Source organism: Lissotriton helveticus, chromosome 8 (assembly GCF_964261635.1).
Source record: "Lissotriton helveticus chromosome 8, aLisHel1.1, whole genome shotgun sequence".
Lineage (NCBI taxonomy): Eukaryota > Metazoa > Chordata > Amphibia > Caudata > Salamandridae > Lissotriton > Lissotriton helveticus.
The window spans coordinates 366902851-366924814 of NC_136069.1; the positions used below are offsets into that span (position 1 = coordinate 366902851).

At 42.0% G+C, this 21964-nt stretch overlaps 1 protein-coding gene across 2 annotated transcripts in view; it reads left to right on the forward strand.

The window, feature by feature from the left end:
- PDS5B (PDS5 cohesin associated factor B) overlaps positions 1–21964 on the forward strand; it is a 772752-nt gene that overhangs the window by 257416 nt on the left and 493372 nt on the right. For both annotated transcript variants that reach the window (XM_078657163.1, XM_078657161.1), the window contains exon 13: positions 11707–11820. In XM_078657163.1, the coding sequence (XP_078513289.1) occupies positions 11707–11820 (114 nt within the window). The remainder of the gene's footprint in view (positions 1–11706; positions 11821–21964) is intronic.

Below are 21964 nucleotides of genomic sequence, written 5' to 3' on the forward strand. Positions count from 1 at the left end.
AGTTATTTGGATCTGGAAGGATAGCAGAAGGATAGAAGAGGAAAAAAGGTTTGTATTTATAAAGCGCTTGTTACTCCTGATAGGGTTTTGAAGCGCTTTTTTTAGTGAGTAGCATGCTACTCCGGAAACCCATGAAGGATTAGTGGTGAATTAGTATGGTGAAATATGAAAGTCATTTGAGTGGTGGATGTTAGTCCGTTATTTAGAGTGAGAAGGATAGCGGAGAGATAGAAGGGGTTTGCATTCATATAGCATCTGTTACCCGTGATGGGTGTTAAAGCGCTTTTCTAGCGAGTAGCAAGCTACTCCGGAACCCATGAGGATTAATGTTGAATTAGTATAGTGAAATATGAAAGTCATTTGAGTGGTTGATATAAGTCAGTTATTTGGATTGAGCAGGGTTGGAGAGAAGTTGAAAATGGAAGAAAGGTTTGCATGTATATAGCATTTGTAATCCTGATGGGGGTGTTGAAGCGCTTTATTGGCGAGTAGCACGTTACTCTGGAACCCATAAAGGATTAGTGGTGAATTAGTATAGTGGAATAATACATTTGAGAAGTGAACATGTAGTCTGTTATTTTGATTGAATAGGATAATGGAGGGATCGAAGAGTGAAGGATATATATATATATATATATATATATATATATATATATATGTCAGCATGCAAAGTGATCCACAGCCATTCGAGAGCGCTCCACAGCGTGTGCTCTGCCCAGGAGTCGGATCGTGACCCAGAGCAATTTTGGATACAAAGGAGGCGGCACAGCCAGGGTACTTATTCAGCCTTATTTTATTTTTGCTTCACCCCACCAACGCGTTTCAGCCACAACTGGCCTTGTTCACGGTCGGTTAGTCCTTCTACAGTGTTGTTTTTTATACTAACCCATTTTGCCAATTAGGAGGCATTCTGGGAATTGTAGTCACTGTATTTCAAAATCATAAAAACAAAAGAAAGACAGTGTGTGTTTTTAGTAAATAGTGACTGGTCCTTGTTACATGCAATTACATGTTTCTTAATGTCAGAGTATTGGGTATAGTACCCTATTTTTCATTGTTTTTGTGGGCATTTTTATTCCAGATGAATGTGGAGGTCTTCCCCAAAGTTCATTCCTCTCGGGTGTTTGGTTCTGAGTCTGATTATCATCCGGGACTCCATCTGACGGAGTTTGCGGATTGCATCACCTCCTCTTTCCATTCTGTCCAACATCTTTGCTCCATAGAAATGCATTTGTCTCCAATCGCCATTCTGGCATGTGCTCAAGTGTTTGGCAGTAGCATATTGCATGTTGGAATTTTTTACCGCTCTGATGTGTTCTAGGATCCTTTTTTTTAACATGCATGTGGTGCATCCAATGTATTTCATGCCACATTTACATTCCACAATGTATACCACATTTTTAGATGTGCATGTGATATGTTGATTTATTTTCATTATTTTCCCATCTGGTTCTTGTATTTCTTTCATGTTTTTTCCAATTTTGCATGCTTTGCAAGTATTGCATGGATGAAAGCTTTTCCTTTGATCTTGTAGCCAGTCTGATTTGGGTTTCGTTTGAAAATAACTTTTTACTAGTAGATCCTTTAGAGAGGTATTCTTCTTGTATGTGATCAATGGTGCTTCGCCAATTGTTGTTCCAATATCGGGATCCCCCGATAAAAGATGCCAGTATTTTTTCATCATTCGGGCAATACTTCCACTTTCCTTACTGAATGTTGTTATAAATCGAGGAGCTGTCGTTTTTTCCGTAGTCTTTGGTTGTTCAATCAATGTCTCAGTTCTTGTTTTCTGATCAATTTTTTTCTTGCATTTTTTCAGAATCCGTTCTTCATATCCTCTTTCTCTGAATCTTTGTTTGCTTTCTTGGATTACCTTTTCTGCATCTTCTGGTACGGAACAGTTTCTTTTTAACCGCGTAAATTCACCGTACGGTATGCTCTTTAGGAGTGATTTGGGGTGGAAACTTGTCCCATGTAGCACACTGTTTGTGGCAGTCTTTTTCCGAAATAGTGTGGATTCCAGTTTCCCATTGGACACATATATTTTAGTATCAAGGAAGTCTATTTCTTTTTTGCTTGTCGTGCATGTGAACTGAAGACCTACATTGTTCTCATTTAGTTTCTTGAAATATCTCTGGAACTCCAAGTTTGTACCATTCCAGATAATGAACAGATCATCTAGGTATCGAACCCAGAGTATTAGTCGATCCAGATCAGGTTGGTTTTCCTCGTTCCATGCTATCATCTTCTCCCACCAGCCCATGGTGATATTGGCGTAGTTGGGAGATAGAGAAATGCCCATGGCTGTGCCACACTCTTGTTTGTATAGTTGTTTGTTAAAGAGGAATACATTATTTTTCAAACATAGGTCAATCATCTCTAGCAGCATTCTTGTGTGGTCTAACTGTGAAATGCTGCGTTGCCTCAGATGATATTCACAGGCATGCATACCAATATCATGGCGGATCGATGTGTACAATGAGACCACATCAATTGTGGCTAAAAGATAATCCGAGTTCCAAGTTACATTCATCAAGATTCTTAGGAAATCCCCGGTATCTTTCAAGTAAGATGGTAATCCTTGGGCAATTGGATGTTGAATGTTTTGGAAAAGCTTTACAGAAGGGAAAGAAACAAAAGTTGGGAGGCAATAGCACTTAAGAAATATGTAGAAATCAAGCGCATTCCTCGAGGCTTGAGGATTTTCACCATGCCAACTCATCCAGGAGTAAAAAAAGAATTAATTGAAGAATGGATTGAAAATAACACACAATGTTCCCTGAATATGATGCACATTTTGATCAAACATGCGCAAATTGATGTGGATGAAATTATACAAAAAATCTCTGAATTGGAAAAGAAATTATCAGATGAAAGTAATCAAACGGAAATTGCCAAATTGCGGAAAGAAATGGAAGTACGATTAGACTCATATGAACAAGAAATTGAAGAACGCAAAGAACGAAAATTCCAAAGAGATGAACAAGATTACATTCATGGCAGGATTCTCACGTTTGCCAGACGATATGACAAATTCAAAAAGAACTATCCTATGCAGCAACTCATGTCTAGTGCTAGTGAATCAGACATAAGTGAAAATGAATCTGTATTAAGTTCTTACCAGTCAAAAAACTGGTCTGTTTTAGAGGAAGTTGGATTGATAAATCTGGAGAAAAGCATTGCAAGAGGCGGAGGAAGGGCAAGAGGAATGCGGTCCCAGTCCAACAGAAGATACAGAGGGAGAGGCAGAGCAACACAGAACCAAACCACCCCACCCCCGCACCAGCAACAGAAAAACCCGCAGGTCCAAGCGGAGAAACAAGACAGTATCCTCTACGCAATCGCAATGTCAAACAAACCTAATTGTAAATCTCTCAGAACATCAACTAACTGAAACAGAGTGTACTGTTCTAAACAAAGGGTTATCATTTTGCCCTGAATCACACTTCGATTATACTGAAACACGAATAGACTTTTACAAGTTCATTAGAAAACTGAAACTAATGAAGGTACATTCTGGCAAACCAATTGAGCCCGATCACCAATTGAATGACGACACAGACAACATTGAATTCACTACAATTGCGGAACTACCGGATCTCAGACACAGTTTTGAAACACTATTTGATCTGGAGAACAATCCACGAACAGATACTGAAATCTTGGAAGAACTAAACATTCAAACGAATGAGAGACCCAGCACTGGGTTAAAGAGAAAATCGAGATATTACCCTGTTCTGTCACCAGGAAATAAAATAGACCTGTTCTCGGAAGCAATAATTAAGGAATTGGGTAACCTCTCAAAAGTAAAAAACAATCTACGTGAAAATCTCTCAAAAGCAGAACGAAATGCCATAACCACCCTGAAGGAGAACGACAAAATCACAATAAAACCTGCGGACAAGGGAGGGAACGTTGTGCTAATGCAAACAACAGACTATACCGCAGAAGCAGCAAGACAGTTGAACCAAGAAAACAACTATACAAAACTAGAGACCAATCCCAATGCAAGAATGAAAAAAGAACTGCAAGAATATCTGGAGATATGGTACAAAAAAGGACTGATCAACGAAGAAGAAAAGAAATATCTAACAGTTGATCACCCAATAACACCGTGTATATATTTTCTACCCAAAATTCATAAGACCGTAGTAAATCCACCGGGTAGACCAATTGTCTCCTCCTGCGGTTCACTGTATGAAAACATCTCCAACTATGTTGACACATTCCTAGCTCCAATTGCCCAAGGATTACCATCTTACTTGAAAGATACCGGGGATTTCCTAAGAATCTTGATGAATGTAACTTGGAACTCGGATTATCTTTTAGCCACAATTGATGTGGTCTCATTGTACACATCGATCCGCCATGATATTGGTATGCATGCCTGTGAATATCATCTGAGGCAACGCAGCATTTCACAGTTAGACCACACAAGAATGCTGCTAGAGATGATTGACCTATGTTTGAAAAATAATGTATTCCTCTTTAACAAACAACTATACAAACAAGAGTGTGGCACAGCCATGGGCATTTCTCTATCTCCCAACTACGCCAATATCACCATGGGCTGGTGGGAGAAGATGATAGCATGGAACGAGGAAAACCAACCTGATCTGGATCGACTAATACTCTGGGTTCGATACATAGATGATCTGTTCATTATCTGGAATGGTACAAACTTGGAGTTCCAGAGATATTTCAAGAAACTAAATGAGAACAATGTAGGTCTTCAGTTCACATGCACGACAAGCAAAAAAGAAATAGACTTCCTTGATACTAAAATATATGTGTCCAATGGGAAACTGGAATCCACACTATTTCGGAAAAAGACTGCCACAAACAGTGTGCTACATGGGACAAGTTTCCACCCCAAATCACTCCTAAAGAGCATACCGTACGGTGAATTTACGCGGTTATAAAGAAACTGTTCCGTACCAGAAGATGCAGAAAAGGTAATCCAAGAAAGCAAACAAAGATTCAGAGAAAGAGGATATGAAGAACGGATTCTGAAAAAATGCAAGAAAAAAATTGATCAGAAAACAAGAACTGAGACATTGATTGAACAACCAAAGACTACGGAAAAAACGACAGCTCCTCGATTTATAACAACATTCAGTAAGGAAAGTGGAAGTATTGCCCGAATGATGAAAAAATACTGGCATCTTTTATCGGGGGATCCCGATATTGGAACAACAATTGGCGAAGCACCATTGATCACATACAAGAAGAATACCTCTCTAAAGGATCTACTAGTAAAAAGTTATTTTCAAACGAAACCCAAATCAGACTGGCTACAAGATCAAAGGAAAGGCTTTCATCCATGCAATACTTGCAAAGCATGCAAAATTGGAAAAAACATGAAAGAAATACAAGAACCAGATGGGAAAATAATGAAAATAAATCAACATATCACATGCACATCTAAAAATGTGGTATACATTGTGGAATGTAAATGTGGCATGAAATACATTGGATGCACCACATGCATGTTAAAAAAAAGGATCCTAGAACACATCAGAGCGGTAAAAAATTCCAACATGCAATATGCTACTGCCAAACACTTGAGCACATGCCAGAATGGCGATTGGAGACAAATGCATTTCTATGGAGCAAAGATGTTGGACAGAATGGAAAGAGGAGGTGATGCAATCCGCAAACTCCGTCAGATGGAGTCCCGGATGATATTCAGACTCAGAACCAAACACCCGAGAGGAATGAACTTTGGGGAAGACCTCCACATTCATCTGGAATAAAAATGCCCACAAAAACAATGAAAAATAGGGTACTATACCCAATACTCTGACATTAAGAAACATGTAATTGCATGTAACAAGGACCAGTCACTATTTACTAAAAACACACACTGTCTTTCTTTTGTTTTTATGATTTTGAAATACAGTGACTACAATTCCCAGAATGCCTCCTAATTGGCAAAATGGGTTAGTATAAAAAACAACACTGTTGAAGGACTAACCGACCGTGAACAAGGCCAGTTGTGGCTGAAACGCGTTGGTGGGGTGAAGCAAAAATAAAATAAGGCTGAATAAGTACCCTGGCTGTGCCGCCTCCTTTGTATCCAAAATATATATATATATATATATATATATATATATATATATATATATATATATATATATATATATATATATATATATATATATATATATAATATACATATATATATATAATATACATATATAATTTTTTGGGGGGATGTCATAGCAGTAGGAGGAGGCTTTTGTGGGGGGGAAGAGTCAGAGGGAAGAGTTTAGAAAGGTTTGTTTTGGGGGATTGGTATAGTAAAAGAGGTGTCAGATGATGCAAGGAGGGGTAGATTAGGGGGAAGAGTCTAGAAAGGGTTATTTTGGGGATCATAGTGGTGGTATGGGTTTGGGTTAAATGAGCGAGTGGGAGTCGAGGATATATTGATAGATGTATAGGGTGAGAAATAGAATAGTGCATTGGAAAGAGTAGTAGAATGAAGTTTGAGATGAGTCAGAAAGTTGGGCTAGACGATATATCGAGAGAAGTATAGGCTGAGAAATAAGGTAGCGCATTGGAAATGCTAAATTAGAAGAAAGTGATAAATGTATAGATCCATAAGTACATTGAAAGTATATAGATGCATAAAGGATTAAGTGTATGTAAATTAAAGATATTGATAGAGGTACAGGATGAGAAATAGAGTAGTGCATTGGATATGCTTTTTTAACAGACACACGGATTCAAGAATATGGAAGGTACATAGATGCACAATGGAGGCAAGTACATGTAGACCAAAGAGGCACCAGATGAACTCCGGTTTTCAAGTGTTATTGTACTTTTAATTTTTGTTTTTAACATAATTATTCTACATGTTCATACAAAGCAATACACAAAGAATGGTACATATCTATAGTGAAAATAAATGCTTATACAGAGGGATATGCTGTACATTTCTGTTTGCGTGTGGTGCTTATGTGGGGAAGAGACAATTCTCGAGTAGTTTTCTGAAGATAAGGTGGTTGTCCGTGGATCTTATGTTGGGTGTAAAGAGTTCCATAGTTTGGCTGCTTGAACAGAGAAGGATGTGCCACCCATGTTTTTTTTTCCTTGTATCATGGGATTTTGAGGCGAGGTGCCCCTTTAGAATAGGGGTTCCTTTGTTGAATGCTTGGTGATTTTATTCCTGATGAAGAGCGGTCCCATTCCATGTATTGCTTTGTGGGTGATACAAAGCAGCTTGAACGTGGCTCTTCTGGCAACCGGTAACCAATGCAGGGCTTTCAAGGCAGGTGAGATGTGGTCTCGCGATTTGATATGCAAGAGTAGTCTGGCTGCCGAGTTCAATGGATAAGCATTCTATCTTCAGAAAACTACTCAAGAGTTGGCTCCTCCCTATATTACCACCATGCTCAAACACAGATGTACATCATATCTCTGTGTATATAAACATTTGAATCGATTAAATGTATGTCTTGATATGTGTATTTCTTTGAATAAATATGTATTATATTTGGTTTTAAATCTATAGCTATTCTTTTAATCTGACTGAATAACAAATATACATATTACTTCTGCCGGTGGAGCCAAAACCGGACTGTAAATTTCGACTCGAATAATCCAATAAATTGCGCACACTCAGAGGTTGTGGTCTAAGTGCAGAATGTATTACTCAGTTTGTTATGCTTTTCGACAGTTGGACTGTCTTGATGTATATAATTATATGCTTAACATGTATATCGGTCACTGCATAGTTTTCATACAAGTTATTTGATTAGATACTTATAGTTTTCATTTTATCACAATATGTAAATATTATCATAACTATCTGCAATTGTTTCACTATTTAAATATTGACAAAAATATTTAAAGTTTTAAAATAGTACACAAATAAATTGGCTTAAAGTATATTAACACTTGCAAGTCTGAGTTTATGAAACTTAAATGTTGATACATTACCTTCCTTATACATGTATACCCTCCATGTACTTGTGTATCAATATATTTATTACTATACCCCTACTGTAAAAACAAAAATACATTCTCTCTAATGCACTACCTTATGTTTCACCCTATACCTCTTTCAGTATCCTCTACCTCCACCGTGAATCATCCCAAACCTCATTGGACTACTATGATCTCCAAAATAACCCTTTCTAGATTCTTACCTCGTGTATCCCTCCTTGGGCTCATCCGAAGACTCATTTTAATACTATGATCTCCCTAATCCATTTCTAGAGACTCTTCCCTTCTCCATCTCTCCTTTACTCATCCCAAACCTCCCCCTACTTCTATGATCTCCCAGTAAACACTTTCTAGACTCCTAGCTCTTCTATCCCTCAGTTATGCTTTTCATTCCATCTCACAGACTCCCATGTCCACCGCTAAAATTAACTCTCATTTCCCTGTACTAAATCGCCACTAATACTTTTTGGGTTCCGGAGTAGAGCGCTACTCAACGAAAAGTGCTTTGACGCCTCTGTAGGTGAAGTAAGCAATATATAAATACAATTACAATTGTTCCCATAGAAATTATGGTAAGTGCTCTAAAAATCTAAAATGAAGACACATTTTCTGAGTTCTCAAATAGCGATAAAGCGCATTTAAATTATTTGCTATATAAATGTTTTTATTCAGTTGATCACTTAATTATTTGTTGCACTTAGGGCAAAGGATCTGGCGTTACCGCCAGAGCTGCCGACTTTGCAACTGGAGAACCAGGCTTGAGTTTTGGCGTTGCCTCAACATCCTGTGATTCTGGAGAAATCACTTAATCTCCCTGTTTCAAAAATAAGAATGTGACCTTGTGTAGTATAACTAGTGCTAAGATAAAGCACACCAATTTGTTTGGGTCAAGCTCTCCCCGTGCCTAAAACAATGAATGTGTCCTTGTATAATGTAACTGTTGCTCATGTGAAGCACTCCAATACCTTCGGGTCAAGTCTGCGCTATATGAAATTGCAAGAAAAGAAAAAAAAAAGAAACCCCCTCATTCTGTTCCTTTCTAAATGAAATTGTTTAAGTTTTACCAGTTTGATTCAATCAAGATGGCTTCAGATGTGCCACACTTTTCTCATAAGTAAGACTGTTGGCGCTCTTGTTGTTCTTTAGAACACTGGACGGCTTCAGTAGAACATAGGGGAATCGACTGATAGGCTGCCCTGATGAAAGCACATGTTTTATTGTCAATGTCAGACCTAATTCTCACATGACTGAGAAAGATAATATGCTCTCATTTTATCTTAAAGAGCACCTTCCATAACCTCTCTGAGAAAATCATGAGCGTAAACAGTTTTCTCTGAAACATGAGACCTGAAATTCCAGCAAAGGGTCAGCATTTTTAACGGGGTAAAATCACTTTAGAGCACACCACGATTCCTAAATTAGTATGGTGAAACCAACAAATGTTTTATATTGTAACTAAAATCTCTTATCGCCCTTTATACATGCTTCTATTTTGTGCCCCTGAAGCCCGCCATTCACTACAATGCATTTGAATCGTGTCAAACGGCTGCATCAGCATGTTTTCCATGTTGTGACAAGTCAATAGGGGAAGAGGGAGATGCACGGGTTAAATTCAATCCCATCCCGCCTGCCCTCACACACATATACCCTGTGGGTTCTGGGTGTGCACACTCTGCCCCCCTTAGATATTCTTTTTTTAATTAATTTACAGGACACAGGAACCAAGTCTTTGAGTCTTGTAATGGCTGTCAAAACATATTGTTCAGGTTGAAACTAACCAATCAGTATTCCCTTTAAATATTGGCGCGTCAGAGCATATCTGGACATAAACTATCCATTTATCTATATTTTTTAAACCTTAATTCCTCAAAAATAACTGAACGGATTTACACCAAATCAGACAAAGACCAATCTGCTTTCCAAGATCTAGCTTCTTGCCAAATTTGGTGTAATTCCATTCAGCAGTTTTTGCTGTAGCCCTTTCTAAAAAAGTCAGTGGAAAATTCATGGAGATTGCGTTTGGGTCCCCCTCTTTTTTTTCGGACCCCGCTTTATGGATCACCCCATAACCTTCCATACACAAACTAGTCAAAAATTAGCACCTTTTTGGAAATTTTTGTGGAGATTCGCCAAAACGAGGCAAAGTCGTTAGCAACACAAAAATTGTTTTTCCTAGATGACAGCTGACCTAATTATAAATACCCAGTGGTGACTGCCACTGGGTGTTAAAAAAGAAAAATATATATATACACATATATACACACACATACCGAAACAAAATCAGATCGGCGAAGCAAGGAGAGACGGACCACCAGAACTGGCTTCAAATATATTTAATAGTGCAGGTGAGGTGAAACAGCAGCAGCACGACGCGTTTCGGGCCCGGGGGCCCTTGATCACATGCAAAGTCGTAACAATTTTTTTTCACTTTTTAAATGCTAGTGAATAGTGGACACACCCCCTGGATGCTCGAGTTTTTTGCCATAACATGACCATGGAAATAGAAATGAGACATGTAGATCTCCAACAGGTCGAAAATTACTTATTTGCGAGATGGAATGCAATTATTTAGGCACCCAACCAAACAGAAATGATCAGAGTAATGAAAAAAAAATGTTCATCATATAAACACTTCACAGTAAGAATGATTCGAAATGTAGCAACACATCGACTATTTTCATGATGTATAAGCTGGACATTAGTGATGCAGAGAGAAGGGTGTCGAAAACTTCCAGGATAAATCCCTATTGGCTCCCTTTCTTCCTGCAATCCATAACATGTAATTCCTAGATTTAGAGAATATACATATGGCAACTTATCGCATCTCAGGAGAATAGCGTCAATATAAAGTGCCTAGTGCAACTAGCTAAAGACATATCAATAGCAGCAAATATATCTCTAGTAATCACAGAATACGACTTAACCCATTGTGCAAAACAGAGCTGTAGTTATAGTGCAAAACTAATTATGCTAAAGTGCCACGTGCATGATGACGATAGGTCTAAAAACATCCATATACAAATATGTCATAACAATTAAAACTCAGTTTGTAACCTAATTTCATTGTTAAAACCATATAAATAACATTTATGTTATAAGTATCCGATCACATCATGATTCATAAAAAGTGAACACCTAATATAGAAGTGAGCAGTGCTAAAAGGTAAAAATAATAAATCTGTACTATACAAAATGAAGACAGGGAACCTGACTACCTCTATATATACGTTTGAACCTGTTGTCCTTGCATTTCCAGGAAACAACAAAAATACACTGAAGAGAAATAGGAACTATGAGAGACCATATAGCTCGGAATATAAATTCCTAACACATGAGAAGAAAAACACATAGGAACATCAAAAACAGCTTATCACATCACAAACTACAGATGAGTGTACATGTCTTCAGAATTGTTAAGCCCATTCGGTCATTTGCTGTCGAATTGTAAAATCATAGTGGTTTCCAACTGCCTGAGTAATGATTCTCTATTGCCAGTCGGGCGGAGTTTGGAAACAGATCCTACCACATAGTATGTTAAGCAGGATAAGTCATTCTTAAAATTGTACAAAATCCTATTTGAAGTATTTGAGTAGTTAAGTTTTGTGACTTGAGTGCTTTAGCTATTATGCAAATGTGACTGCACGACTTCCGGTGTGTTTTGTTTACTGTGCTGTCTATGCATGAAATTCTCTGCACATAGATGAACCTACAGATTGTGCACAAATTGTCTATTAATTGCAATTCCATTTTATTTAGGTTGCTTGTCGAACGCATCTTCGCGCAGTACATGGTCCCTCACAATTTAGATACAACAGAACGAATGAAATGCTTGTACTATTTATATGCAACACTGGACCCGAATGCTGTAAAGTAGGTCTATGCTTTCTTTTAATACTCCTATTTTGTTTTTAGTTAAAAGTTGTTTTAACTGAGATACAATTTTGATAGTATTTGAATGTTTGCCTATGTAGAAAAGCAATGTTAGACTGGAATGCATTTTAATTGTAACTTAATTGCCCCTATTTTAACATTAAAGCAGAAGATTCAGTAAAAGGTGTCCAAATAATTGTGCAGATGACAGGTGTTTTTTTCGCTAATAGACTTAAATTAGCTATTTGGGTCATTTATCTGGAACCAATTGTCATGCTGCAAATGCCCAAAAGCGTGTTTCCATCTGAAAAAAATATATTAATCTTTTAGGTGCAGTCCAATGTCGATACCAACCAGGAATGTTTTCTCCTGGAAAAATTCTCATGAAGTTAGGGCATCACCTATTACTAGAATGTGAAAGCATCCCCTAGTTTTATCGTGTGAGTCTTGTAATAGTTTTTGGGAGTTTGGAAGCAAGGAGGGCTTCAGTGCATCATATCTTATTATATAAAAGCCACAGAAGCTGTGACTGCTTTTATGTTTCCAGCATCGCATTATGATCTTTCATTCTTGAAAGTGTAACCTATATTGCATATTTGAAACTAGTTATCTCTCCTACCATGATGCAGGCTGTCAACATGAAATTCAATATGTGCTTTAAAAGCCAGCGAGGAAAAATGGCATACCATCCTCTACTCCTCATAACTTTTAATGAAAAGTGAATGGATAGACTGCATTTTTTGTACTTGTATTCCATATCCAGTCTTCCTCCTCCACCCTCCCAACCCCAAATCGTCCCCCAAATTGCAGATACAATCACTGGGTCTTTAAATACACCATGGTTTAAATTTGTTTTCCTTGGAGCATTGAAACTATGTTCAAATAACTATTAATACTAAACTGCAGCACTGTGTTCATGTGGTAATTATTCTTATGTTAAGTAGGTTTTTCTTTTCACCATTAACTGATGTAAAATACTTTGAGGACCGGAAACAAGCATCCTGGGACCGGTTTCAGGGTATGTTGCCCTTTTTGAGCCAGGCTAGCTTGAAACCAGTGAGCAAGGGACCCACGTCTGGGCATACCCATACCACTTAGGGCGAAAAGTGTTACAGCAAACAAATGATGGACGGAATGCTGACAATGCAAACATTCTCCCTCAGTCAAAAGATCTGGGTTATATCCATCGTTCTTTTGCCAACTACGCCACCCCAGTTTGGACCCAGCCGTATGCAAATCAGTCTTGACCCTGTGCCCCATGGGAACAGTCCAGATCAAACTGCCAGACCTGCACCGTTTCAATTTCTTCCTGAAAAAAGAAGAAATTCAAAATGATCAACTTGATCTGGAGACTGTATGGTAGCATTGGACTTGCAGGATGCATTCTTCTATATTCACACTCTGCCTGCCCACAGGCATTACCTGCGGTTCACAATCGGCCACGAGCACTTTGTTTGCTGTGCTCCCTTTTGCCCATACCAGTGCCCCTCGGGTATTCGCCAAATTGATGGCAGTTGTTGCAGCTCACCTGCAGAGATCAGAAGAGCCAGTCGTCCCCTAAATCGATGACCGGCTGTTGAAGGTGGGCTTACCCCAGGCGGTCGGCTTCCACCTCCAGACTACGGCAGACCTCCTGCACTCGCTGGGGTTCAATATCAATGTGCCAAAGTCACACCTGATCCCTCATCAGACGCTCCCTTATAATGGAGCTTTACACAGTGCGTTTTCAGGCTTATCCTCCCCAGTGGCGAGTCCTGGATATTCAGGCTATGATACTGATGTTTCTGCCTCTGTCCTGGATTTCGGTGAGACTGACTCTGAGGCTGCTGGTCCTCATGGCCTCCTGCATCCTGCTTGTGACGCATGCCTGTTTTTCATATGCAGGCTCTACAGTGGTACATGAAGTTCCAGTGGGTGCAGCATCAGGGATTGAGTCCGTGGCAGACCCATCTCCCCTCCCCAACCAGATCTGACAATAGTGACTGACTAATAACTCCTGGGCTGGGGCAACCATCTGGGAGAGGTGATGATCAAAGGACTCTGGTCTCTGGTGGAATCTGGACTCCACGATCTGGACTCCACATCAACCTGTTAAAGCTCCAAGCGATCCAGTTGGCTTTGAAAGCCTTTCTACCCTCCTTTAAGGAAAGGCTAGTCCAGGTCTTAATGGACAGCATCACTGCCATGTGGTACTGCAGCAAAGAGAGTTTGATGAGGTTGTGGACCGTCTGTCAAGGGGCTCTGCGTCTATGGACATGGCTGGAACGTCTGGGTATTTCCCAGGTGGTGAAACACCTGGCAGGCTCTCTGAATACCATAGCAGACAAACTGAGCCAAACGTGCCTTGTGGACCACGAGTGGCGTCTCTAACCAGAGGTAGTGCAACATCTCTTTAAGCAGTGGGGAGAGCCTTGGTTAGATCTGTTTGCCGCCACCAAGAATTTGCATTATCAGCAGTTATGCACGCTGGTGTTTCCAAGGCAGCTCTTACTCGGAGATGCTTTTCATCTCGAGTGGAGCGCTGCCCTCCTGAATGCCTTTCCACCAATACCACTCCTGCCCAGAGTTCTCAAGAAGATCAGGAACGGCCAGGTCCAAGTCATCATTGTAGCTCCAGACTGGGCTCATAAAGTCTGGCATCTGAGCTGTTGAGCATGTCCATCAGTCCTCCGATCAGGCTGCCCCTTTGGGAGGATCTCCTGTCACAGCAGCAGGAGAGGGCTGTCCACCTGACCCTGTCAGCACTCCCCCGTCATGCGTCGAGATTGAGCAGCAACAGTTGACAGCTTTTGACCTTCCACCCGAAGTCTGTAATGGTATTTTGGCAGCTCGGCATCCCGCCACAAAGAAGATATATGCCAGTCATTGGAGCAAGGTTGTGGTATGGGGTACCAACAGGTAGACCCTTTATCTGCAAAACTTTCCCAGGTTCTTTTGTTTATTCTTACTCTGGCCCAGATCAGCTCTGATTTTGGGCACGTTGAAGGGTTATTTATCTGCGATCTCCACTTTTCTGCTTCTGCCACATCAATCCTCCCAATTCAAGTTCCCTATTGTAAATAAGTTCCTTAAAGGTCTACAGAACATGTTTTTTCCAGTTCCTTTCGTTATTCCTTAATGGGACCTCAATCTGGTTCTTACTTTTCTAATGTACGCTCCCCTTGAGACGCTTCATAACTGTTCCCTTAGACTTCTCACCATCAAGACGACCTTTCTGGTTGCAATTACATCTGCCTGGAGGGTCAATGGATGGCAGGCGCTGTCATCTCAGCCTCCGTACATTTCCTTTTATCGTAGACAAACGGATCCTTTGGCCTACAGTAGCTTTCTTGCCGAGGGTAGTCACTGTGTTGCAAGTAGGCCAGTCCAGCACCTTGCCTACCTTTTAGGCTCCACCTCATCCCCTATAAGGAAGAGGAAAGACTTTACCGACTGGACCCAAAAAGAGTGTTGTCGTTCTATCTTGACCGCACAAAACCGTTCCAGGTGGATGAACAACTCTTCGTGGGGTATGTCGAAGGCAAAAAACTGAAGGCCGTGCAGAAACGCCCCCGAAGGATTGTGCTCTGCATTAAGATCTGCTACGCATTGGCTAAGAAGCAACTCCCAAAGGGCTTGAGTGCTCATTCCACCAGAGCAAAGGCTGTGACCACTGTGTTAGCACTTTGAGTTTTGGCACTGGACATGTCAGGCTGCAACGCTGGTTTCAGTGCGCACGTTTCCCAAGCACCACTGCCTGGATAGTTGGGTCTGTCGGGATGGGCACTGTGCCCATTCGGTCCTGCAGGACTTTCTAATCTAAATTGTGTTTGCAGACCCATCTCCGTGGAGGTATTGCTTGGGTATCTATTGTAAGGTAAGGAATCGTCGACTAGAAGTCTATCAGATGAACAAGTTACTTACCTTTGGTAATGCCTTATCTGGTATAGACTCTTGTCTAGGCGCAGATTTCTTACTGGCCCACCCAGCCTCCTGCTCTGCAAACAGAATTTTAGGTTCAGGACTGTTCTCTTTTCAAAGCCCTGGTTGCACACACCAGTGGTCAGCGTTGTTCGTGGCTCCACACCTCTGCTGTAGAAAGTTGCGAAAAGAAATTGGTGTGAGTGCTCTGGGGTGGCACCTATATAGGCACCACGGATGTCACGTTTGGCACAGACAACACCATGCTCAGCTGAAGGACGCCATGTTTCCCTGGCGCACAGGGGTACTGCTCCCAAAAACTTCTGGATTCAGTCTGCCGCCTAGGGATTATTCTAAGATAAGGAATCTTCAGCATGAGCCCTGTACCCCTACAGTGTCTATGTTCTTTCTTGGACTCTGGAAGTGTAGCAAAGCCTAAATAGTTTATGGTCTGGGAGTTGGTCAGTACAAACTCCACAGCTCCATAATGTCTTTACTAAAACCTGGGGAGTTAGGTAGCAAACATCTCAGCACATTAAACCCACACTGATGCCAGTGTGGGATTATTTTAAATGCAGGCAGAGGTCATCTCTAAGAGATGCCTGCTGAAAAACGACTGTCCTGGTGTGGTTCCTGAATTTCTGCCTGCCATTTGCCACCACCAGACAGGTTTCTGGACCCCTGGGTAGAGGGCCTCCTCTCTCTGGGTCCAGAAACAAAGGCCATCCTGAGCAGAGGTGTTGTGCCTCCTCCCCCAGGATGGGCTTGGTCCACGAAGGGAAAGCTTCAAAGGCCTCCCACCTGTGCAAGCTGTCCGCTGCCTTTTGCTGTCTCCAGCAACTGGCTCCCACGGTTTCTGCCCCCCACTTTGGGCAGGAGAATCGGCGGTAAAACCAAGTTAGGAGGAAAGGTATGTCCACCTTTGCCAACCCCACCCCTAAGGTGGGGAAGACGAGGTGAAGCGCCCATCTCAGTCCACTCCATATTGAAGATGAGGGGACCCAGCCAGTTAGGAAGAGGCTAATGCCCTCCTTCCTCTGGAGGCTTGCATAATAGGGGTTGTACCCACCCCAAGGAAGGGACCCATTGGTCCCGACCTGCACACCCCTTTAACGACCCTAAATGTAGTATTTAGGGGTGACTCAGAACCTTGCCGCCTCCAATTCGGGGAAGAAAGGAGGACCGAATGAACCGTGCTGACCCCCTAAGAAGAGGACACCAACTGCTTTGGCCCCAGCCCTACCGGACTGTCCCAACTCCGACCTGCCTACAGCGGAACCTCGGCGTGTCCAGCAGATCCCCCAGAGCCCGAAGGACCTGCCCTGCAACCATCTTAAAGACTGTCTCCCATGAGCACCGGATTTGCTCAACAAAGACTCACCCACAGAATCCAGGCGGCTCTGCCATTTTTCACCACTCTGCACCCAAATCCCACGGCCTGTGTTGGAGTGGCCCAACACCACTAGGAGGTCTCCTCAGTGAGCCTGATCTGTTGATCCCCGACCTCCCTCAAGCTTCAAGCCGACACCTGCAGCCTCAACTTGAAGGGTCTCTCCAACCGCGAGCAGAGCTGGTAATAAGAACCTGATGCCAAAAGACACCCCCTTGCAGCTGATGCCCCTCTGCCTGGGTGGCCCAACCAACAGTGTTAAAGCATCCCCCTAGAACCCAACTTACCTCTCAGGCGGTGGTCGCCTTCAGGAAGCCTCTCTGCCCGAGCCTGCAGCATCTTTGCCAAACCAGGTATCTCCAATGAAATCCATAGGGTTCCCAACGTTATGGCACTCTGCTCCCGGCTGCCCCTGTGCCGCTGGTGGTGCAGCTCATGTGCTGATTGTTGGCCCCTCCAGTGCTGATCCTAACCCCAGGACTTCGCTCCCCCAGCCAATTGGCCTGCTTGTTAGCAGTCCCTGACCGAAGGCCCCCTTAGCCAACTATGGGCTCCTCCACTATGCACCCGGCCGCCCCAGTGCAGCTGGTGGTGCAACTTGAGTGTCCAACTGTACCATGGGGAACCTTGGTCCTAAACCCCAAAACTCCCACTTGTAAGTTGTTTACTTACCTGAGAACCGTTAATACTTTTTCTCCCATAGGAACCAATGGTATGAGTTTTGTTCCTAAAAATGTTGTCGAGCTGAGCTTTTAGTATGAAAGAAAAGTACTTATATTGCAAACTTGGAAAAAGTCTTACTTACCTTGTATTGTAGGATCCATAGTGTGGTATCTAGGCATACCACCCTGAGTAGTCGATGTAATCCAAAAGTAACACAAAAGTAATCAAAAGCAATTTCTGTGTAATTTAAACTGTTTTTAAAGCATATTTTACCTACCTGTACCAAGCCCTTCCTGGTTCTTGAAATGAAGCATAAGTATACCTTTTGTTATATTTACTCAATTGGTCTGGATTCTGTCTGAGTGTGGGAAATCAGTCCTTGATTGAGTGAATACAATAAATGCTTAACCCACCCTCCTGATGGGCCTGACTGCTCGCCCACACTACCACAAAGAGAGCTGTTAGTACTTATCTAATTTAGCCTCTGCTATATGGTATAGTATATACAGAGGCAGCTTCCTACTCATGGGGTCACTGGTATTGTGTACGAAAGTGATGAGACTTTGGTGATGGCTGAACCTTTAAGGGATATCACCTAGGTTTCCTCCGTGCTAGAGCAGACAAGCTCAGTAGGCGCTCTACATCCAGATTTCGTCCAAGGCATGTTAATGCCTTGGTTACATCTTTTCACCACACTGAGACATCTCTGTGTTGTGCCATTTTGTGACCTGGAGTTTCTGGTTCAAGGTTCTTTGGGACTCTGATCTAGTGTGTGCCTTTTCCCCCTCTCACTTCTCAATTCCTTAGGATAGTTGAATGAGACCAAGCTCAGCTCATTCTGATAGTACCTCTACTAGTGTTGCAGAGTTTGGTACTCTGAGCTCCTGAGCCTGTGTGCATTTGTCTCCGATTCATCTTCAAGAATACCTGCTGTCTCAGCAAGAGGGCCTGGTTCTTCATCTTGATTTTCACTTCAGGCTAGGAGATTAAACGTAACTGAATCTATCTGAGTGGTTTTGACCTATCTACAGAAGAGGTGGATGTCATCTTGACTGCTTGGTTAGAAGTTCTATTCATGAGATTGACTCGTGAATTTGAAAAGGGGGCTCTTTGAACGTATTTTGGGGGCATACCTGAAGTGCGGCGTGGTTGTCTCTGTCCCGCTGCTGGTCTCCCTCCCACTTCTACACTCTTCCACCAGCGCAGCGAGGAGCGAGGGGACTACCATTCCCACGAGCCTTTGCGGCGGAAGCCGCTACCGGCTACACCGTGCCCAGATGCGCTTAAAAGCGAGGAGAGCCCCCGCGTCACGGGATCGCGCGCGGGCCGCGCCGGGCTAAGCCCGGGCAAAGGGCGGGCCGTCTGTGGCCGTCCGGGGCCAGCAGAGGCCAGGCTGGGCCACCCCTCTAAGCCCTGAGTGAGGTGAGTGCACATTAGCATTATGGGGAAACGTACAGTTATTACATCCGCCCCGGGACCTAAGAGTTCTACTATCATCTCCTCCTCTTTTGAAAGCATGCTTGAAAATGCCTTCAATATGGTCACTTCAGAGATTGAATACACTGAGAGGAGACTTTCTATGGGCCAGTTAGCACCCCATCTACATACATCTGATGGTCCAGAGAAGGGTGGTCCCACGGCCCCCCTGCCGCTATCACAGAGTATAATAATTGTCAATCCAATCCATCATAAGTCACCTGTGGGCTCGGTAACTGATAAAAATGCAACTGACATCCCAGATTCTCAGCAGGACCAAGAAAGTAATACTAGCGTCACCAACCTGGCCTAAAATACAAAGAATGCAGGGGAGAAAAGGAAGAGGCCCTTCAAAAATGACCATCAATAAGAGGAAACAACCCCCCCCGCAATAAAACTCAACCAACTCCGCTAAGCATGTGGTCACGCGGAAAAACTGTAACAAGTGGGGTGTCAGCTAGTACGACCATGCAATTAGATGACAGCACTGTAGATTTAACCTTAACGGGAGTTGCATTTAATTCCATCTGTACACAAACGGAGTCAACATCTGTAAACGGTACACAAGGAAGGCCAAATGAAAACTTAATTGACACTATAGTGGACTTAACTTTTAATCATTTGAAAAGTCTAATGGACAAACAGTTTAATCTTATTTTTAAACGTTTAGATAGATTGGAAAGGTTGGTGAAGAAAGAGGATGCCAAAAGAAAAGAGGCCACCATTATCGACCAAATTAGGGGTGAACGGCTTTTGAAAGAGATGGAAGCTATTAATAAGGGCACTGTGGGGGGAAGTAGTAACTGTATTACATCTGGTACCAACAATGTAGGTGAAAAGTGTGATGGTAAAAAGACTAGTCCGTCCTCTAATCTCACGCCTAGTACCATGGTTAGCACGTTGTCTCTGTCAAAAGTATCTGTGGCTAATAGGCCTCCAAGCCATACTTCATCGCTTACAGTAGCCCCACCTGCTTTATCTGTGTCAGCCCCCACGATATTGGTGTCCGACCCAAATAATAGGTTTATTTCTGATTTACGGGTTAAAAAACATTCTGAGGCTGTTCTGCATTTTCCTCCAGAAGCATGCCCTTTATCATAATTCTAGCTGGAGTACCTCCTCTGAAAGAAGACCAAAGCGAGTCCTGGGACCAACTTAAAAATAAGTGTATCGACTGGTTATCTAAGTACAAGGGGACGGGTATGGAGATCACTAATGAAATCCTGATGGTGCGACGGGTGGGATGGGTAGGACCCTCAGTTAAGAACATCATGGGCGACTGTATCGTCGTGAACTTTAGGCATCTCTCCCTGGTGAAATGTATATTAAAAGGTAATACTGACCACTTTAGCACCCCAACCGTCATAACCTCATTACCAATTGGCTTCTTTTATAGACCGCCCCAGAGAGTTCACAACCCAGCTACCCCGATATATTCTGTATATAACCGGTTCACTGCTCTGTCTGACCTAGAGAGACAGGACTGACTACCGAGCAAACCTTCGAATACTGTAGAATGGCCCTGGGATGTACAAATGGTTAATCAGGCTGTGATCAAACCTAGGTTTACCGGTACTCTTCAAAAAGTTCGCCTGGTAGAATCGTTGTTACCTTGTCCTGTCATTAGTGAACCCAGATTTTTAGAGCAAAATTTAAATATACTTAGCTGGAATATTGCCGCTTTAAAACCCAAAAAGAATATAGTAGAGTGGACTAAACTGGTTAGTAAATTTGACATTTTAATGTTTCAAGAAACATGGTGTACTAGTGGTTTGCTTCTTGAGGGATTCGCTTGCTACAATAATATTGTACCCAGCCCTGAAGTTGGCCGACCCAGTGGGGGATTATCCACATGGATAAAGATTACTGCAGGAAGTAATGTTAAACCCCTGGAGACAAATGATGGCAACTTTCAGGCCACAATCTATTCTAATGGGATTACGTTATGTTTAATACATTTTTACAATAATGATTTTACATCACTGCCCAATAGGAATTTTATCAATTTATTTGATTTTATTGATAAGTTGGCAGATGAACAGAGGTATGGCAAATTGGACGGAATCTGTTTGGGGGGTGATTTCAACGCACATTTGCACAAAGGAATGGATAACCCTGCTGTTACACCTGTCTGGGTAATTCCGTGTAAAAGAGGGGAAGAACTCCATAATCACCTATCCACTGGGGATTTAACCAACGTTATGGACAAAGTTGGTTGCATGTCTGATAAAGGCCCATTGCCTACCTTTAGAGGACGTGGTTATTCATCGACCATTGATTATGTTTTTATATCCTCCTCCCTCGAGAATTGTTTAGTCAAGGCTGAAGTTTTATGCACTAGCTACAGTGACTACAATCAAATTCTGACAACTATTAGATTTGTTAATAAATTTAGAAAATGGAAAGAAATAGGGGCAAAGAACCTGGTAGCATCGACCGATAAACTTAAAGTGATTTGGAAGGGCATAGATAACAAGGCCCTATTTGCACGTATTATAAAATCCTATCCTCTATTTGTGGAGATGTGCTTGTCTAGTAGATGCTCAGGCACAAAGATTATCCAGGCCTTTACTGGGTTCTGCGCTGGTATAAAACATGAACTCTCTAAACCTGTCACGAACTCGAATAAGAACCCGTGATGGTTCGATGGCAATTGTTCACGGGCGAACCGAGAACTTCGTGAAGCATTAGCTGGGGAACCCAGGGACATGACTT